The 20,779-nt window shown below is 40.5% G+C and overlaps 1 protein-coding gene and 1 long non-coding RNA gene across 3 annotated transcripts in view; one reads left to right on the top strand and one right to left on the bottom strand.

The window, feature by feature from the left end:
* Positions 1-20,779, top strand: part of LOC115299071 (transmembrane protein 56-like) — a 93,984-nt gene that overhangs the window by 7,441 nt on the left and 65,764 nt on the right. Inside the window, exon 3 of one of the 2 annotated variants that reach the window (XM_029948365.1) lies at positions 4,989-5,034. The exons of the other annotated variant lie outside the window; for it this stretch is intronic. Within the exon in view, the coding sequence (XP_029804225.1) occupies positions 4,989-5,034 (46 nt within the window). The remainder of the gene's footprint in view (positions 1-4,988; positions 5,035-20,779) is intronic. 2 annotated transcript variants of the gene reach the window in all.
* Positions 9,640-20,650, bottom strand: LOC115299074. The gene is made up of 3 exons (XR_003911978.1): positions 20,422-20,650; positions 14,742-14,954; positions 9,640-9,959 (listed from the first exon to the last, which is right to left on the bottom strand). It is a non-coding gene; the product is annotated as an uncharacterized LOC115299074 (long non-coding RNA).

Below are 20,779 nucleotides of genomic sequence, written 5' to 3'. Positions count from 1 at the left end.
AAGGAAGTTTTGCTATAATTAATTCTATTCCTGCTCCTACATTGCATATTGGGTTAAGAGTGGAAATCAAGTGGGGCACCAGGGTGGCTCAATCGAGTAAGCGTCTGACTTCAGCTCAGGTCATGATCTCATGGTTGGTGAGTTAGAGCCCCACGTCAGGCTATGCTGACCGCTCAGAGCCTGGAGCCTTCTTCAGATTCTGTGTCTTCCTCTCTCTCTGCCCCTGCCCTGCCCATACTCTGTCTCTGTCTGTCTCTCTGTCTCTCTCTCAAAAATAAATAAACATTAAAAATTTTTTCAAAAAAAAGGAATGGGCACCAAGAAACTTCTTTTTAATTTATAGATTATTGGACTATATGTAGCCACATATACAATAACAGAGAAGTCCTTTCCTCAGAGATACTGAACTTTGAGCTGGCTACAGAAACTGGATAGGCCCACAAATGGCGTCTCTTAGAGAGGGGGTGAGAGGCTTGGGAAGAAGAGTGCGCTCAGATATTTGAGTATCTGAAGGATCAAGTGAACCTCTTTGTTTACCTTTGCCTTAATTAATGCAATCTTCCTGGGGGTTCTGATTTGCTTATTTAGAAACCTATCACCTGCACGTTGACAACCCTCAAATCTGTATGTCAAACCAGGATTCCCTTTTATGTTCTAGACCTGTATTATCCAACTACAGTTAACCCTTAACAACATGTACAGTTCCACTTATCTGTGGATTTTTTTTTACAGTACACTACAGTGAATACATTTTCTCTTCCTTATAACTTTCTTAACACTTTCTTTTCTCTAGCTTTATTGTAAGAAGACAGTATACAAGATATATAACATATAAAATATATGTTAATCGACTGTTTATGTTATCAGTAAGGTTTCCAGTCAATAATAGTCTATTAATAGTTCAATTTTTGTAGAATCAAAATTGATATGCAGATTGTTGACTGCATGGGGGTCAGTGCCCCAACTGCCATGTTGTTCAAGAGTCCGTTGGATCAACAGCATCCAGGATACCATTGCCTGGATTGACCACAGGAGGAGTCGTAATCACATTATGTCCAAGACTAAAATTACTTTTGCTTAAACATGTACCTATTCTGTGATAGATTGCAATTAATGGTCACAAACTCATCCACCCACTATACATGCCCTCTTGCACTGCCACTTTTCTGTTCTTCCTATCCAGAAGTAGATTCTGGAACTCCACCTCCTAGTATCTGGGGTTGCTTTGTGACTTCTTTGATCATCAAAATGCAGCAGAAGTGATGACGTGGGACTTGTGAGGCTAGAGTTCAAGAAGCCTTGCAGGCTTTGCTCTCACTCTCTTGGCAAGCTTCTGTCATCATGTGAAAAAATGTGGGCTGGCTTCTTTGGGAAAGAGAAGCTATGTGGCAAAAGATGCCCAGCTGGCATCCAGCATGAACCACCAGTGTGACCGGTGACATAATGTGCAAGACCCAGGAGCCCCTTTGGTCCATATTTATAAGAATCTCAAGACAGGATTAGCAGAACAATAGACTCAGCACAAGTTTCATGCCCATGAAGCTGGCCTTGACCCCAGAGAAACCATGTTGGGCCATCCAGCTCTTGCTAAGCTGCCACAGCTGACTGTCACCATGAGTGAGCCCAGGCAAAACCAGCCAAATTTCTCAGCCAAGGCCAGCCCAGACCGTTGACCCACAGAAGTTTAGCTAATAAGTGATTATTGTTTTAGACCATGAAGTTTAGGCAGCAATAACTAACAATAACTAATAAGAAATCCTTGGTTATAATCCCCTCTCTGGGACAAGTAAAGCCTGAATCATTCACCCTCACCCGTATATTTTCTTGTCATCTTATGAGGCCTGAGGAATCCTTTGTACTTTTTACCTCCCTACGTATTCTCTTCTTGCCTTGGGATGTGGGTTGTGGAGTCAGAATGTCTAGGTGTAAATCCTAGGTCCTTCCATTACTAATTGTGTGACCTTGGACACCCTGTTTTACCTCTTTGTGCCTCTGTTTCCTTATCCATTAAATAGGGCTAACCTTACCTTTCATTTTAGGGTCTGAGCAGGTTAAATGAGGGAACACTTACATAAACAGTGCTTAGCACAGTGACTGTGGTAAGAGTTAGTTATTCTGATTGCCTTGTTCCCACACTGTCCATGAGATTCAGGACGAACTGCGTGGGAGCCCCGCCAAAGACCTCTGGGGCACAGAGACAAGTAAGCAGACACAGTCCTAGAAGAACAGTGAAGTAGAATGAGATTAGCTCGAGCTCTGGAGTCAGACTTTCCTCCCTTCCATCTCAGCTCTGCCTTTTGCTCTGTTTCTCTCGCAAGTGAATCTCTCCCTTTAGGTCTTACTTTTTATGAACTGTAACGTGGAAATAATAAGAGCAGATCTCTCATAACATTGTGAGGCTAGAGGAGGGACTCAGTGATTAAGTGAGGCCTGGCTTGCAGAGGAAGCCCCATGAGCCTGGCCTGTAGAATATGTCCACCACGTGGTATTCGATATTGAGCACTGGTCCAAAAGGCAGGCCAAGATCTCTCTGTGATGGTAATTACCAAATATAAAGTACACTGTGTACAAGGCTGTAAACAGGACGTGAGGGGAGAGATCAGGTGCCAAAGAGAGGGGGAACAGATTACATCTGGAGACCAAGGCAGAAGTGAAACCACTCAGGACTGTGGTTGCTGCATGCGAAAGTCTGGACAACGTAGTCTATGTTTCCCAAACCTCTCTGCAAGCTGCAACAGAAAGCAAAGTGCTCTAGGAGCTGATTTGGGATTAGAGGGAGCAATTCAAACAAATTTCACCTTGTTTTCCACCAAACAGCCTTTGTCTTTTCTTTCCTCATCAGTCAAGAATCCATTTATTCACCATTATTTATTGAGTACCTTGGAGTACAATGACGAGTGGCAAACCAGTTTCTTGTCCTCATAGAGCGTCAAACTAACAAGAGACTCAGACAATGAAACCAGCAATCTCAGCACTTTGTGAGAACTTAGGAATCAGGGAGATCTTCCTGGAGGAAGATAGACTTACTGTGAAACTTGAAATTTAGATGAGAAAGGATTACTAGACAGGGGATTGGGGGAAGGGAAGAAGATTCCAGGCCAAAGGACAGGATATACAAATGCATGGAAGGAAGACAGAACCAGGAACTTGGGGGATTTAAAGCAGTTCAACAGTACTGAAAAATTGAGTTCAGAGCCAGAAATGGCTAGAGAGGAGATAATGGGGTGAAATTTATTTACCCTGTTAAAGAATTTGGACTGTATCCTATGATCAATGGGAAGCCAATCAAGTGTTTAAGCAGAGGAATCACATTTTGAAAGAGTACTCTGATTATAATGTGGAGAACAGAAGAAGCAGGATAGAAAGTCCACCACCTGATTTTGTAAATAAAGTTTTATTGGAACACAACCATATCCATTCATATCCGTTCATTTACATGTTGTCTATATGTAAGTGCTTCCAGTAAGTGCAGAGTTGAGTATCTGACTATCCTACCCATTTAAGAAAATGTTTGCTGATCCCAGGGAGACTGTCACAGTCACATGGGTAGGACAATGGTCGTCAGCTGTGGAGAAGGAAGTAGAAATGTTGGAAAGGTAGACCTGTGGAGTTTGTGCCAAATGATGAACGACTCTCAAGAAGTCATTATCCAGATATCAGCTAAGATCATCTCTTTTGTTTTTTAATGAGTTAAGATTGGTTTAAGGCCCTATTACACAGCTCGCAAATGAAGCACAGTACCTTCTGTTATGTTTTGCCAATTTCCCAGACATCTATGATTTCAACATTACCTTGGGCCCTGCTCCTACTATTGGGTTCAGTTAGGGACTCTTTGTTCTGGGCGTGCTGTCTCCATGCTGCTTTTTTCTTTTAGCGGTGGATCTTGGCCCATGATTTCTTCACTTAACCTCACCACCACCTCCATTCACAGTGTATGTGTTTGTGGGGAGGGGTGGAGGCTTAGGGATTGTGAAAGGTTTACCAAAGGTTTGGAAGACATGAGAGGAGTCAAAGTTTTGCAAATAAAATAGAGTATTATACGTTTATAAAAATATTTTAGGTGTTCTGTGAAGTTACTCTGTCTTCAGTCTTTTTTATCTCTTTGTCTTTTCTTTTCTAACCATTTCTTTCATACCCCTAAGTGAGTTTCTGTTGGAGAACCGTTTGGTCTTTTATGATCCTGTCTCTTGCTAACCCCAGTTCTCAATCACACCTCTACTCACAGTGACTCATCTAGGTGTTTTCCTCTGAGAAGACTTTAAGGACCAGCTGTTGGGAAAATTGGTTTAACTGGTCTGTAGTGGCAAGGTGTCTCAGAACTAGGGTACTAAGGATAGATTTGGATGCAATAGGTGTAATCTGACATGTCCAGGTGGAGTAGCCAAGAAAGGAAGTAGGCCAAGGTGGGGGAGGAGGGCAGGTAACCACGTAGGGAAAGCAAGATCATTTCTACAAGAGTAGTGTAAGTATCAGACCTTAGGGGAAGGTGAGGTTGTAAAGGAGAAAGGAGCCCAAGATTCTCAAATGGGGCCACCAACCAAAAAGACTATATTGTACCTGTTGACCCCTTGTGAAAAGAGATTGTGTCTTAATTATTTTTAGGTATGTACCACTTAATACAATGTTAGACACACACAGTAGGGACACAAGAAATGTTGGGTAAACTGAACCCTTAACCTCATGCCATTCCTGAAATCTGGTTGTTTTTGTGTTCCTGGGCTTTGCTGTTTTGCTATAAATTAACCTACTGTGTCTGAACAAATCAAACAACCCAGGTGAAAGAGTATTTAACATGTTCTTCCTTCAAAAAGACCCAAACTAGGTCTCTGTGTATTGTATCACAACAAACGTAGCAACAAACAGCTGTTAGTACCACCACCATTGTCATTTACTGAATGCCTGCTAGATCTGAAGTACAGTAGCAGGTGCTTACCTACCTTCGTTCATTTAACCCTCATGATGACTCTATTATTATATTCATTTTACAGATGACGAGAGGTTCTCCTCAAAGAGGTTCTCCTTCCTTAGGTCATGGTAAGTGGCAGGTTGTTTGACTTCAAAACTCTTGATCTCAATAATACTAGTCTTTGCTGTCCCAAAGCTGTTTGCCTTGCCCCCAATTTCTAAACCTTTGATCCCATTCCCTTGCTTAAAATCTATCATTGTTTTCATACCTTCCTTAGCAGAGTCTGCAATAGTGTGGCATAATTTCTTCACAGTCCCTGCCTACTTTAATGGCCTTATCTTTTATTGCTGTTTCCATAAATGCATATTGAGTGCATGTCTGGTTCCTGGGACCATGCTAGACTCCTCCATGCTTCTGGGGTTTTGTGTGTTCTCCTTCTTTCTGGAGTATGTTTCCTTCCTAGCTGCCTGGCCTTCAAAGGACACATTTTCCAATCAGTCTCTCTGGGAGATCTCATAATCTCTCAGTTTGGATTCTTCTGTTAGTAAATTGAGATGATATTTCCTGTGCTTTGGAAAGAGGTTATATGGGATGCATTGTGGCTTTGCCACTCACTGGCTGTATCATCTGGGAAAGTTCCTTGATTTCTCTAAGCCTCAGGATTTTTTCTTCATAAAAAGTGATGGTTATTTAACACAGTCCCTGACACATAGTAAGTACTCAGTTAGTGTGAGCTGTTAATTTATGGCTTTTCTGTGAATTAAATAAGATTAACAGGCATAATGATCTAGCGAAGGCGTTGTTAGCACACTGTACGTTCTTAGTGATTTCCTGCTCACCCGTCAAGATTCAGCTCAAATTCCCCTTTATAACGCTTCTCTGTCTGCATTCTGTACATTGCACAATTGGTTGGCCATTTTGTCAATAGTGCTCACTTATCTTTATTTTCACTTATTATACTCTCTTATAATGATTTACCTAGGTTCTCATCTCCTTTGCTAGCCCAGACTTCTTGATAACAAGGACTATTTTGTTATACACCCAAACCTAGCACGAGTGGTATTTTACACCCATCAGTTGACTGACTGACTGAATACATTCACTGATAAACGGGGATGAGTCGCAAGGAACTTGCAGTTAGCGGTAAGACTACCACGAGTACTAGCGCCACCATGTAATGTTTCTCGACTCACGTGCTCGACATCGGCCTGGGCACTTGGTGCTCATTTCACTCTCACAAGAGCAATTATTAGGTAAGTATTATCTCCATTAAAATGTGTTTTTTTTGAATTATGAAATCTTATTTTACAGGTAGAGTCACTGGGGCTCAGAGAAGTTAGGCAACATACTCATAGTCACACAGCTAGCAAGAGGCATAGAAAAAATTTTATGTTTCAGTGGAGAACTGGATTGCCCAGAAGACATTTTCTAGGGCACCTGATTCCCTACTGTCTTTGCGCTATTGCACATCCTTCTGGATTATCTGATGGTAGCCTTTGGTCATGTTCGATCCATTTTACAGCCTTGTGTAAATGTGTTTCTTTCAGATTCTCTTTCAAACAGGTTATAACATCTGCCTGGTTCCCTCATTGAAAGAGTTAAGTAAAATATTTAATGTTTTTTTTTTCCCTCTTCTATCCATACCAGAGTCTAGTTGTAGGTTTTTCTGAAAATTATCTTTGAACAGAGACATAACTGAAATACCCTCCCAGCCTGACTGACATCAAGGTCTGGTTCTGCCACTCCGAGGGCTCCAGGGTCACAGTGGCCTGTACTAGGGCGCTTTGCTTTTGGACTGCAGAGCTCCTAGCTCAACCTCCTGAGACTCTGCTTCAGTAGGGTTGCTGTTTTTTTTTTTTTTTTTTTTTTTTTAACAAGGCTCCAGTTACTCTGCTTCAAATGGTCTGAAAAACGCTGCTTTGAACAACTTTTTTTAGTAGAAGACATAAATACCTGTTCAAAGCGAGTGGTAAACTAAGTTTAAAGAAGGAGAGACAAGGAAGAGAGAATTCTGTCTGGAGGAATCTGTAAGCTTAATGAAGAAAGTGGCATTGTGTCCAGGTCTTAAAATTAAGGATGCTTTTGACAGGGAAAGAGGGGGAAGAAAAGACATTCTGTGCTTTGGAAGCAGCATGAGCCAAAGCAAGGAGTCGGGGAAAATGCATGGCATTTTTGACTTGTGGAATGGTTCGTGGCCGGATTTGGCTAGACTGAGTCAAGAATGTGAGAGGGAGAATACAAACCATAAGCCTGGAAAGGGTAGGTTCCAGCAGGAATGGAGGACATTCATGCCATTCACGTATTTGCAGTAAAGAGTAACAGAAAGCTGACTGAGAGGGAAAGAATAAGAAGATAATCAGCAGCAAGTTAGGAGAATCCTGAAGAAGCATGAGGCTGGAGAGACACAGAGGCAATCTCTGAATGCCAAGGAATGGAAAGACGTGAGATCACAGGATCTGAAGTCTTTTCCTGAACTAATGAATATTTACTAAGGGTTTTCTGTGTGTGAAATATGTGGTACTAAGCACTGTGAGAACATGGGAAGGGAAAATATTATCCTGCTATACAAAGGCTCAAAGAAGGAAGATGCCAGAGAGCCATTAGAGATTGTCTGAGAAGGTACATAGGCCTAAATTCAGAGAGTCATAGAGGGAGGGGGGAGGAGGTAAATATATGGAAGATGATTAGCAAGTAGCATTGACGGAATGTGGTTTCTACTTAGATACAGAGGACTCAGTGCATGGGGAGAATCTAGGAAAGTTGAGGTTTCTTGGGTTTGATGATTAGAGGCATGAAGACCCCATAAACTGAGAACAATGAGAAAAAAGAGTATGGGGTGGCGGCGGGGGGAGAGGAGTTCTATTCTGTTGCATTTAGAGAACCTGGAACACACAGTAGGATGTTGGGAATAAAGACCTGGAGCTCAAGAAAGAGAGTCTTAGACCAGAATTGTGTAAGTTGAGGTGATATCAGATATACCTCAGTGTTTGGGACAACAGAGAAGTCAAAGATAAATAAAAGCTGAGATCAGGTCGAAATTGGATGAGGAGGCCATTTCCAGGAGTGGGTGGAAGTGAACGGAGCAAAAGGTTAATTGCAGACTTTGGAGCTCAGAATTAAGCAGAAAAGCCCAGGTGTCATTGGGTACCAGGAATCATCAAAGCTTGGAGATGAAAAGGTCAAGGACTAGGAGAACACAAGGGCTTATTAAGAAACGAGAGCAAAGTGGGGTAAAGATTGGAGAGAGTGTTCCCCAGGACTGACTTTCCGGGTGCTGCTACATTTGTTTGGAAGAGTTACTTTGGACAAGCAGTGAGGCTTCCAAGAAGTTTAAGCAGCAGAAAATACTCCTTCAATTCTCATGTAGGGAAGAAAAGAGAGAAGAACACAGGGCTGCCCAGAGGCTATTTGACTCCCCAGGAATTCCTTAATTTTACGTAAAATTGGGGGGGGTGAATCTTGAAATTCTTGGAGATCATTTTCTATGGAAACTAGTGGAAGGCCTGAATTCCGGGTTCAGGATGAGGGGGTGGTAACAGGGATGTCAGTGAGTGAACTCTGTATTTTTATATTGATTTCCAAATTCGAAGAATCCCTAGTTTTTATTGTTGTAACGGTCATTACAGACCAGAGAAGGGCAGATTTGCAAAAACAAAAACCAAAACCACATCTCCGGCTCCGTTGTTTAGGAGACATATGGTTTTGAACTTTAGCTCTCTGAATCCCCTCCACCTTCCAAATCAGCAAAACAAATGTTCAAGGCAAATAGTTGTTTTTAACTGTTTATTATAGTTGCTTATCTCTCAAGAATTTCTCATATGGCAAGCATCAGGATTTACACCATTGTTTTAAAGGTCTCCCAGGATGCTCTTAAAATGTGCATTTTTGTTGAAAGAATTAACAATGTGGGTTAAGACAGGGTGAACTGAAATGGAACTCCTTCACCTCTACAGTGATACATTGGGGGCTATTTTCCCTTTGCATAAAACTGTTAAAAGCCACAGCCTGATAGTTTTTAAAATGGGATCCGGTCCCGGACTTCGCGTGCAAACCAGGCGTCAGTTCCTCAGTAGGAGCTCTAAATGGAAAGGCAAAGCGGTTCTTTAAATTACTCGATTGTCTTTTTTATCTTATAATTTATTTAAGTTTTTAAACTTTTTGAGAGAAAGAGAGAGAGAGAGAATGAGCAGGGGAGAGGCAGAAGGAGAGGGAGACAGAGTGCCAAGCACGCTATGCATTGTCAGCACACAGCCCCATGCGGGACTCAAACTCACAAACTGTGAGGTTGTGACCTGAGCCAAAACCAAGTTGGATACCTAACTGACTGAGCCAGCCAAGCACCCCTTTGATTGCCTTTTATCAACTTTAATTGCTTAGGATAAAAAACGAGGAGAAATAGGTCATTCTTTTCCTCTTTTCCTCTATAGGGTATAGATTATTTGTTAAGACTCTCCCTAAGCTGTAGAACTTTGGATTCCTAAAAGAATTCCTTGACAAGCTGGGGAAAATGGGGAAAAGATGTTAAGGGGAGAATCCATGCAGGGTGCAGTATAAGGTGAGAAGATGTATAAGACAGAAACTTTGTCTTCAGGGAGCTTAAAATCCAGGTGATTTTAGTGTCTGAGCTCCCAGAACACAGTTGTGAGATTTTCAGTTGTGCTTTGGACTCTGATGGACCATAATGTTGCCTTTTCCTTCAGTGATAGGTCTTGATAATGAGGCACTTGTCCAGAATTCAGCTGGACTTTGGATGAATATATGATCTAATTTATTTATTTATTCAGAAAGTATTTATTATGTTCTTACCGATGATAACGGGTAAATTAGAAGTTGTGGGAACAAGGCTGGAGAGAACAAGCAAAGGAGAGAGAGCAGTTTGGTGGCGCTGGTTCTGATGCGCAGGGAGTGCTTCTGTGGGGCAGGAAGGGAGTCAGGTGCCTCCCGGCTGGCGATCCTGTAGCCTTGCAGAGAGACTGAGAACCACTGCAGACGGTGTTCTGAAGGTCCAACAAAGGCCCCAATCCTCCCGACTTCAACTTGTATCCAAAACGATCTAGGGGAAAAGTGAGTTTCATATTTACATCAAAAGAAATAATTTCTGTGCTTCAAATAATTTGGACACTTTATTTCAATTTGGTGTACAGATTTTTTTTGTGAAATGCTTGATTTATATCTTAGGGGAAGAATTTAGTGATTAAATATCCTCATGGTCTTTTCATTATTGATATTATAGTTTCTAATATGTTATGCATAATTAGTACTAATAATTAACATTTTCCTTACCCCACAATCCAGTTATTCCTACTTTTTGGTTATTAAACATTATGTTAGTGTGTTGGGACACTCCATGTGTCATGAAACATATGTGACAAAGATGGAAGATATTTAATTGTAACTGTATTTCTAAAACTATTTTTTACCTTATATTTTATAGCAATGTCAATTTTAAAATCTGCAACTAGAGTCATACCTTTCCTTGTGGAAAATAAATTCCCACAAGATTTATTTGTAATTAACAATTTCTTTTTAATTAAAACTAGATTGGCTTCTTTTTGAAATAAGGAAAATTTCTTCGTATATTGCCAAGTATAACAAAAGGACTTTGACAAGAGATGGCAATGGGTAATTTTTCAAAATTTAGTTGCTGGAAGGCAAAAAACATTTTTTTTTTCGAGTCTTGAATATTTTTTTTTACCTTAAAAAAAATTTTTTTTATAATAGTTTACTGTCAAAATTGGTTTCCATATAACACCCAGTGCTTCTCCCCACGTCTCCCTTTCTAAGCCCCTCCCCCACTCATGCTCTGTCTCTCTCTCAAAAATAAACATTAAAAAAATTTTTTTATAAACATAAAAAAACTTTTAATGAGAGAGAGAGAGAGACAGAGCATGAGTGGGGGAGGGGCTTAGAAAGGGAGACACGGGATCCAAAGAAGGCTCCAGACTCTGCGCTGTCAGCACAGAGCCCGATGCGGGGCTTGAACCCACAAACCGTGAGAGCATGACTTGAGCCAAAGTCAGACAGCCAACCCACTGAGCCACCCAGGCACCCCTGTTTTTCTCTTCTTAGTTATTTTTAGGATAGTTCATATAAATAGTTCATGTGACCATATGACCAGCAAAGTAGTAGATTTGCATGACTACAAAAATTTGATTTGCAATTGAATATGATTATGAGTGGATGCAGTGGGGCAGATGTTTATACTAAGGAATATTTCTAAATTCTAAAGTTATATTTAACTACAAGGTCTATGAAAACTATTTATGAATAATTCAAGCTCAACTTTATTTTTAAAAAACATCTTTGTTCATAATAAGAGTATAGGGAATAGATTCTGATTTTTATCATGTGGTATATGGGTTTTTCATGTTTCAAAACATTAAGCATGAATTTTAATATGTTGATAAACAGGAATACTCTACTGTTACCCAGTTAAAGCCTATCTGCCTTCTTAATGAGGTGTTTGGGATCTGCAACTTAAAATAAATTTAAAAGGGGCGCCTGGGTGGCTCAGTCGGTTAAGTGTCTGGCTTTGGCTCAGGTCATGATCTCACGGTTCATGGGTCTGAGCCCCACATCTGGCTCTGTGCTGACAGTTAGCTCAGAGCCTGGAGCCTGCTTCGGATTTTGTACCTCCCTCTCTCTCTGACCCTTCCCTGCTCGCACTGTCTCTCTGTCTCTCAAAAATAAATGAAAAACATTTTTAAAAATTTTAAAAACTGAGGGGTATCTGGGTGGCTTAGTCGGTTAAGCATCTGACTTCCGCTCCAGTCATGATCTAGCCGTTGGTGCGTTCCACCCCTGCCTCAGGCTCTGTGCTGACAGCTGGGAGCCTGGAATCTGCTTCAGATTCTGTGTCTTCCTCTTTCTCTGCCCCTCCTCTCATGCTCTGTCTTTCAAAAATGAATAAACATTAAAACATTTTTTAAAAATATAGCTTCATGAATTTCCAACTTTTCCCCAAAATGATGATAGGTAGAGCCATTTTGAAGAGGACGTAGTGAGAAGTAAATGCTCCAAAGTCAGAGTCGTGGGAAAGTAGAATAACAATCTTTTTCTGGGATGAAATCAGTTAACTTTAATTTGCATGTCTTTTATGAATGAGGGCCATTTATAATGTGTATGGGTCATTTTTGTATTTCTTTTTGTCACCTGTCTGTCAATGTCCTTTATTTTTCTGTGGAGTGACTGGTCTTTTTCTTCTTGATTTCTGAAAGCCTGTTATATGTTAAGGAGGTAAGCCTTTCTTTATCTGTGATTTGAGTATCAGATTTTTTTTTCCTGGTTTGTAATTTGCGTTTCAACTTTGCATGTTATTACTGGTATTTTTTTTTTTTACAACTCATAGTAGTTTTTGATTTTTTTTAATAATGTTTATTTATTTTTGAGACAGAGGCAGAATGCAGGCAGGGAAGGGGCAGAGAGAGAGGTAGAAACAGAATCTGAAGCAGGCTCTAGGCTCTGAGCTGTGAGCACAGAGCCTGACACAAGGCTCCAACCCACAAACTGTGAGATCGTGACCTGAGCTAAAGTCAGACACTTAACCAAGTGAGCCACCCAGGTGCCCCTGGTTTTTGATTCTTAATTAGTTAGATTTATTAATATTTATGGCTTCTAGGTTTTAAGTCATAGTTAGAAAGACCTTCCCATTCCAAGGTAAGAAGAGCATTTACTCATATTCTCTTATAGTACATTGGAGTGTTCATACTTTACATTTGTCCCATTTGGAACTTGTCTCATACAGTATGACATACAGTTTTAACTTAATTTTTCCAGATAATACACATTTATTAAAAAATCCTTCTTATCTCACTGACATGAGATGCAGCTTATTTAGGTTTATTTCTGGGTTTTCTATTCAATTCTATTAGTCTATTCCTATGGTAATCCCTAAGTGTTCCATTACTGAGGTTTTGTTGTGTGTTTTTTTTTTAATTTTTAAAAATTTATTTGTAATTGAGAGACAGAGAGAGACAGACAGAGAATGGGGGAGGGGCAGAGAGAAGGACACACAGAATCTGAAGCAGGCTCCAGGCTCTGAGCTAGCTTTCTGCACAGAGCCTGACACGGGGCTCGAACCCATGAACCATGAGATCATAACCTGAGCCGAAGCCAGATGCACAACTAACTGAACCACCCAGGCACCGCTTTTTAAAAATATATATATAGAAAGCTATTCCTTTTCAAAAGTGTTTTGCTGGTTATTTTTGCTTATTTACTTTTTCATATGACTTCAGAATCAGCTTGTCCTATTCCAAAAAAATAGCCTCTTGGTATATCACAGACCTTCATAAATTACTTTTATCCTGCTTCCATACTTAATTTTCTGTTGTTTATATATTGTCTCAGTTGATTTTCTTGGGTCTCCTACGTATAAATCATATAATCCAGAAATAATGACGACTTTGTAATTTTTTCCAATAGTTGTGTTTTTACTTTCTCTCTTTCACTAGTTCCCTTGACTGATATTTCAAATATCACTGCATTCTCAAGGGAGAGTGGGTATCCCCCTGTCCCCCTCTTGACCTAAGCGGGAACCCTCCAGTGTTTCTCCATCTAATTTAAACTGACTTGACTCTTAGAATTAATTTCTAGTCAGACATGACTGTTTTGCTCTTCCTGGAAAACTGACAGTTTGGCCCAACAGTAAGGTCCATAAATGTAAAACACATTATGGTGCATCTGTTGAATGAATAATATGTATGTTTTAGTCCTTTTTGTTGTTTTTTAAAAAATCAAAGTATATACAAATAAATATGCATGAAGAGTATCTGGGAGGATATTCAACAAACTAATCTAAAAGTCATAAATCTATTAGTACAGCATTGTTTATAGTAGCCAAAATACGGATGCAACCTAAGTGTCCATTGATAGAGGAATGGATAAAGAAGATGAGGAATGTTATTTAGCCATAAAAAACAAGATTTTGCCATTTGTGACAACATGAGTGGAATTAGAGTGTATTCTGCATAGTGAAATAAGTCAGACAGAGAAAGACAAAACCCATATGATTTTACTTACATGTGAAATCTAAAAATCATAACAAACAAAGCAATAACACAGCCATAAACAGAGAACAAACTGGTGGTTGCCAGAGGGGAGGTGGATGGGTGATGGACAAAACGGGTGAAATGGAATGGAAGGCACAGGCTTCCAGTAAAGGAATGGATAAGTCACGGCAATGAAAGGTATAGCTCAGAGAATATAATCGATGGTGCAATAATAGTATTGTACGGTGACAGATGGCGAAACCCTTGTGATGAGCATAGCATAATGTATAAAGTTGTTGAATCACTATGTTTATGGCTGAGCCTAATGTACCATCGTGTGTCAACTATGCTTCCATAAAAAAGAAAAGAAGAATAAATAAGGTTGTAAAATGGAACAAAGTTATGAATGTAAGCTGGTGATTGGTAACATCAGTTTCAACTAATTTGAAAACTTTGTAAAAATTTTGTTATAACTAAAAACAAGTTAGACATTTATAAAAAATAGGTTTGTGTTTTCTCCTTTTTGTGTTCTGGATCCCTTTCTGTTATTTAAAAATTTTTTTAATGTTTATCCTTATTCTTTGCAAAGTGGCACTAAAATGATAGTGTAGAAAAGGGTTTGTAAGACATAATCCACAAAGGAAAAGAAAAGAAGAGAAAACTCGACAGTAGATGAAAGATGTCAGTTAAATTTGGAAGCCAGAAGTTGGATGGAGGAGAGATAATCAACCTGGCAAAGTAGAAAAGGGGTTTAACCAAAGTGCTTTGAAGAGCCTTAGTGCTTGGTGATCAGGACACTACAGAAGGCAGAGGGGAGGCCCGGGAGGCAGGAATGAGATGCAGACCTGAAGGAGAATTGCCCTCAAGTTGTTTTCAAAGCATTTGGACACCACTGGATCACTTCTTCCCCTCCTTCAGCCATCTTGCATTCATGCACTTCACACTGGTCATACGACCGCCAACACAATCCCTCCATGACGTGTGAAGCTTCTTTTCTGGGAGAAAGGAGTTTATCTTTTGGTGGAGAGTTCCCATAACAAATGGCCTGATTGGAGAATCTGAAAGAGAAAGATGTTTGAAACAGAAACTTAAGTAGAAAGTTGGAAGTAATGCTCCTGGTCCAGCATTTCTCAATCTTGCATGACAGATGTTTGCAATTGGATTTTTTTGTTGTGGGAAGCTGTCCTGTGCATTGTAACATGATTAGCAGCCTTCCTGGTCTCTACTCACTAGACGCCCACGCGTGACCCTTACTCTGTGATGACAACCAAAAGTATTGCCAGACATTGCCAAATAGCAATGAATCAATACCCTCAACCCTTGCCCCAATTGAGAACTTCTGTGTTAGACAATAAGTAATAGAAAAGAAAGATGCAGAGATAGTCAGTGGGATAAAAGGACATCAAGTCCAGAGAATAATAAAGAAGTCCCAACATCCTGCTCACAAGAGTTCACAGAGAGAAAATAGAAAATGAGAAAATTAGTGAAGAAATAATAAAAGAAAAAAATTTGCAGGTAAGATTGAAAGCACCCCTGAGGGTCTAGCACAATCAAAGAAAAAAGACCCATTTTAAGGCACATTGTGAAATTTGAGACTACAAAGATAATGGGAAGATTCTAGAATGAAAAACAGGCCAGATACTGAAGAAGGGGAACTAGAAAGGCATTAGGCATTTATTACACTGGCAACCAGAGGAAGTAAAAGATGGTGGAATGGTGCTTTTAAAATGCTGAGGGTACATGATCTTCAACCTATCCAAATGATCTATTGAGCATGAGGCTGGAACATATACATTTTCAGATATGCATGCACTCTAAAAAATTTACCTTCCTGCACACCCCCTGAGTAAACTACTGAAATCTGCACTTTAGCTTACATCAGAGAGTGAACCTCCAACATTTGGGCATTGGAAGATATTATTGATGGGCATCTGATAGACATGTTGAAGCATCTGAATAAAATTTGGGTCAGATACATTTAAAAAAGTGAAAATGCCAGGCAGTGATTAACTCCAGGGAGAACAGGAGACTGTCAAGAGAATGATTATCATGGAACTTTACTTGATTCAGCAATGAACTGTATTTACACTGACCAGATTAAACACAAATGACTGATTTGAATAAAAGGGGTGATGTAGCTGTGTGAGAAGGAAGCGTGAGGACAAAGTGGTGGCGGCGGTGTGTGTAAAAGAGCTAAATCATCAAGTACCATGGCAAGAAATCAATGAATAATGTTAGCGAGAAGTCAATGAATAACGTCTAACACTGAGAGTCAGGACGCATTGGTATATCATTTAGGAAATGAAGAGAAATGTGGAATATGGAGTGACGTGTTATTGGGGGGAAGTTGGTCAGGGGACTGATAGGACATGGGTGTTTTTGCTATAAGCCTACCTGAACTATTTGAATTCTCACTTATATATATTACTTTCATTAAAAAATAGAAATATAGACAAAAGCAATACATACATATTATAAGAAAAAAGTCACATAAGATAAGCAAAAAGGACCCCTAAATACTTAAGGATCTCACCCACCCAGAGATAACCATTGCTAATATCCTGAAATCGTTTTTTCCTCAAAAATTCTATAAAATAAATAAAAGGGCTACTGAAAAAAAAACCTCGCAAATTCTTGGTATATTGAAACTACCAATAATAATTATAAAAAGTAGTACCTGGGGTTATTAAGTTTTTTAAATTTTTTTAATGTTTTATTTATTTTTGATACAGAGAGAGACAGAGCATGATAGGGGAAGGGGCAGAGAGAGAAGGAGACACAGAACCGGAAGCAGGCTCCAGGCTCTGAGCTAGCTGTCAGCACAGAGCCTGATGCGGGGTTCGAACCCACAAACGTGAGATCTGGCCTGAGCCGAAGTCGGAGGCTTAACCGACTGAGCTACCCAGGCGCCCCAAATTTTTGACTAATTCGATCTTTCTGATCAAATGCTTGGTGTTACTTTGATTATATCCTCACTAACAGAGCAGAGTGGATCATTGCAGCAGTCTTCCAAACTATTTTTGCTTTAATTATCTTATTTTAGAAAGAAGCAGCTTTTGGTCTCAGTTTTCTAAGTGATTGTTTCTATATAGTAGGTTAGGCATTTTTGGAAACAAATTCGTCAGGAAAATTTGTCTTCAACAAGTGGATCTGAGAGAACTGGACAGCAACATGCAAAAGAGTGAAATTGGACCACTTTCTTATACCTCTTATAAACTCAAAATGGATAAAAAAGAGCTGAATATGAGACCTGAAACCATAAAAATCCTAGAAGAGAGCACAGGCAGTAATTTCTCTGACATCAGCCACAGCAACATTTTTCTAGATATGTCTTTTTTTTTGAGAGAGGGAGAGAAAGAGAGAGTGAGAGCAAGTGTGCACCTGTGTGCCCAAAGAGCATGGAGAGGCAAAGAGAGAGAGAGAGAGAGAGAGAGAGAGAGAGAGAGAGAGAGAGAGAGAGAGAGAGAGATGGGCAGGTTCCACACCCATTACAGAGCCTGACACAAGGGTCGATCTCACAAATGTAATATCTTGATCTGAGCGGAAATCAAGACTTGGACTTTTAACCAACTAAGCCACCCGAGTGCCCCTCTGCATAGGTGTTCTAAGACAAGGTAAATAAAAGCAAAAAAACAAACAAAAAACAAAACTATTGGGACTACATCAAAACAAAAAAACAACAACAACCCTCTGCACAACAAAGGAACCAGTCAACAAAACTAAAAGGCAATCCACTGAATGGGAGAAAATATTTGCAAATGACATACCTGATAAAGGGTTAGTATCCAAAATTTATAAAGAACGTATACAACTCAACACCAAAAAAAATCAAATAATCCAATTTAAAAATGAGCAAAAGACATGAACATTTTTCCAAAGAAGACATACAGATAGATGGCCAACAGACATGTGCAAAGATGCACAACATCACTCATCAGGGAAATGCAAATCAAAACTACGAGATATTACCTCACACCTGTCAGAATGGCTAAAATCAAAACCACAAGAAATAAGTTTTGGCAAGGACGTGGAGAAAAAGGACCCTTCATGCTCTGTTGGTGGGAATGCAAACTGATGTAGTCACTGTGGAAAACAGTATGGAGTTTTCTCTGAAAATGAAAAATAGAATTACTGTGTGATCCAATAATATCACTAGTGAATATTTACCCAAAGAATCTAGAAAACACTAATTTGAAAAGGTATGTGCACCCGTATGCTTATTTCAGCATTATTTACAAGAGCCAAATTGTGGAGGCAGCCCAAGTGTCCAATAGATGAACGGTAAAGTAGATATTGTGTGTGTATATAAATGTGTGTGAGGATGGGTGAAATGGGGGAGGGGGATTAAGTGAACACTTATGATGACTGAGTGATGTAGAGAGTTGTCAAACCCTGTGCTGCTCACCTGAAACTAATGTAACACTTGGCATTAATCATACTGGAAGTAAAAAAAAAAAAAGGAAACTAAAAGAAACCCAAATATACACACAGAAAAGAGATACCTTGCATAGAGAGGACCAAATATAATAAACCATATCTCTTGTCTACAGACCATGAAAATAATTTTTTTTGTTTTTTTTTTAATGTTTTTATTTATTTTTGATACAGAGAGAGAGCATGAGAGGGGAGGGGCAGAGAGGAGACACAGACCCAGAAGCAGGCTCCAGGCTCTGAGCTAGCTGTCAGCACAGAGCCTGACGCAGGGCTCGAACCCACGAACGTGAGATCTGACCTGAGCTGAAATCAGAGGCTCAACGGACTGAGCCACCCAGGTGCCCCGAAAAAAATTTTTTTATCAGAAAAATATGCCTCAAAAGAATTTTTGTATTTTTCTCTATTTTTAAGCAAAAATAAATAATTTCATTTCTCTGAACAATTTCAATGAACAAAAGTACGAAAAGTGCAGCCCAGCTTTGATACTTCAGAGTTAACAAGCAGAAAAACTTCAGATAGTAAAGATAGAATTGGGGGGAACTTTCCTTGGAAGTACTGAGGAAACAAAGTTAAGAATGGTTAAAGACTTAACTGGGAATAATGAAATGAAGATTTTTGAAGAAATTAAGCTGCGTTAGTTTTCATGAAAATATGCAGTTGATACATTTTTCTACCACCTAAGGTCATTTTGAGTTTTGATTAGTTTAAAATTTCAAAACCCACCCACTCTTTGCTGAATTCCTTTCCTTATCTCAGGCCTTGTCCTTGATGTATTCAGTTCCATGCTCTGTATAATCTCACATTAATCCTGAAGATTTGATGGTGCATTTGCAGAGGCCTAACATGAAGGAATACAGTGGGACCTAGAGTAGAGTGGATTTCTGTGGGTTTACTCCGCTTCGGCTGCCGCTGTGGGTGTTAGAAAATATGCATATTAAAGATAATGATGATGCGCTTATCAGGAAAACCCAGCAACTATCAGCCCCTGGAGATAGACACAAGGGAGGGTCTGGAGGAAGTATCTTGAGGCAGACTCCAGGGATGACACGTGTGGCCTATACAGGGAGGGCTGACCCCACAGAAGTGTACACAGAATCATCCGCCCACGCAGATACGAGGCAAACCAAAGTTGTCAAGAACTGTGTGAAGCAAATGTGAGGGGGGTAGGTTGTGGCCAAAGGCACTGGCGCCCTTGTATGTTTCGAGAGTCTCAGGGAGAGAAGGGAGAAATGCACTAGGTGGCCTACAGGATCCTCCTCCCAGCCTGACTGCAGGCAGCTCCTGTCCCTATACCGTAGAATAAATAGTTTTGTTTTTCTCGTTTGTCTGAGGTGCGTTAGCCAAGACTGGGTCTCCACAGGTAACTATGAATTAGTATCCCCATTTTATAGATGAAGAAATTGAGCCTCAGTGAGGTTCAGCTAGCTAATGTGTATTTGTGTGCATGTGAATATTAGGCAAAACATATATATTAGCTCTATTGATAGGCATTTCTTACAAATAACTGCGCTACATTATTAATAGAGGGGCTTACTAATTAACATTAGAACTCACCTCTTTCTGAGAAAGTATTTGTGATTACTTTTCAATAATTATAACAGCCTAAATGTACTTCTTCATTATTTTGTTTTATTCAAAATAATTCCATCCTGTTGATCCAGAACATTTGAAGGTTTTTGAGGCTTTATTTAATAGGTCAGAAGAGCTCTTGAATGGCAAACTTTATGCACTGGGCAACTTGGAATTTTCTGCCAGCACCAAAATTCAAATCCTACTTCCCCACCCTGACAGCAGAGGGGCTCCAGGTGTTGGGTGTAGGTGCAGTGCTGGTGCACCCTCTAGGGTGTTTTTCAGGGATTCCGGAGGAGGCTGCTCCGAGAGACCGTGCCTCTTCCACACACGCCCCCTACCCAGTTTGGAGTGCACCTGCAGCCCCAAGCAAGAATAGGGCTGACTTGGCTTTGGCCAAGTCAGACGTGGCATGAAACACCAGCAATTACTCTTCCATCTCCTTTCTGTTATAAATAGAAATAAAATATAAATTGATAATCTGAAAAGAATTTGGGTAACGTGGCGAGCCCAGGTACTGACCGTGGCGGATGCGGACTCAGACCGTTCTCGTCACTTGCTTGTTTTGCTACTTGTTTTGGGAAGCCGAGGCACCGCACGCCCTGTCCCTAGCGAGGTAGGTTCTCGCACGGTCTCACCGCAGCCCGCCTTCGGTGTTCCAGTTTCCGAGCCCTTTCCGGGACCCAAGTCCCGGCTCCCGAAGGTCGGCCCCCAAGCTGGCCTCGGGGCCCCGCCCACTTTGGCCGCGGGTCGGAGCCGCCTAGAGCCGGAGCGGGAGCCGGAGCCCGAGCCGGAGCCGGAGCCGGAGCGGCCGCGGCCCCTTTAAGGAGCCGCTCTGCGGTAACCCGAGCCCGCAGTCCGGGCGGGCGCGGCGGCCGCG

This window comes from Suricata suricatta, chromosome 8, assembly GCF_006229205.1.
Source record: "Suricata suricatta isolate VVHF042 chromosome 8, meerkat_22Aug2017_6uvM2_HiC, whole genome shotgun sequence".
In the NCBI taxonomy this organism is placed as follows: domain Eukaryota; kingdom Metazoa; phylum Chordata; class Mammalia; order Carnivora; family Herpestidae; genus Suricata; species Suricata suricatta.
Note: the sequence above shows the minus strand (reverse complement) of the source record. Positions and strands in the feature narration are given on the sequence as shown.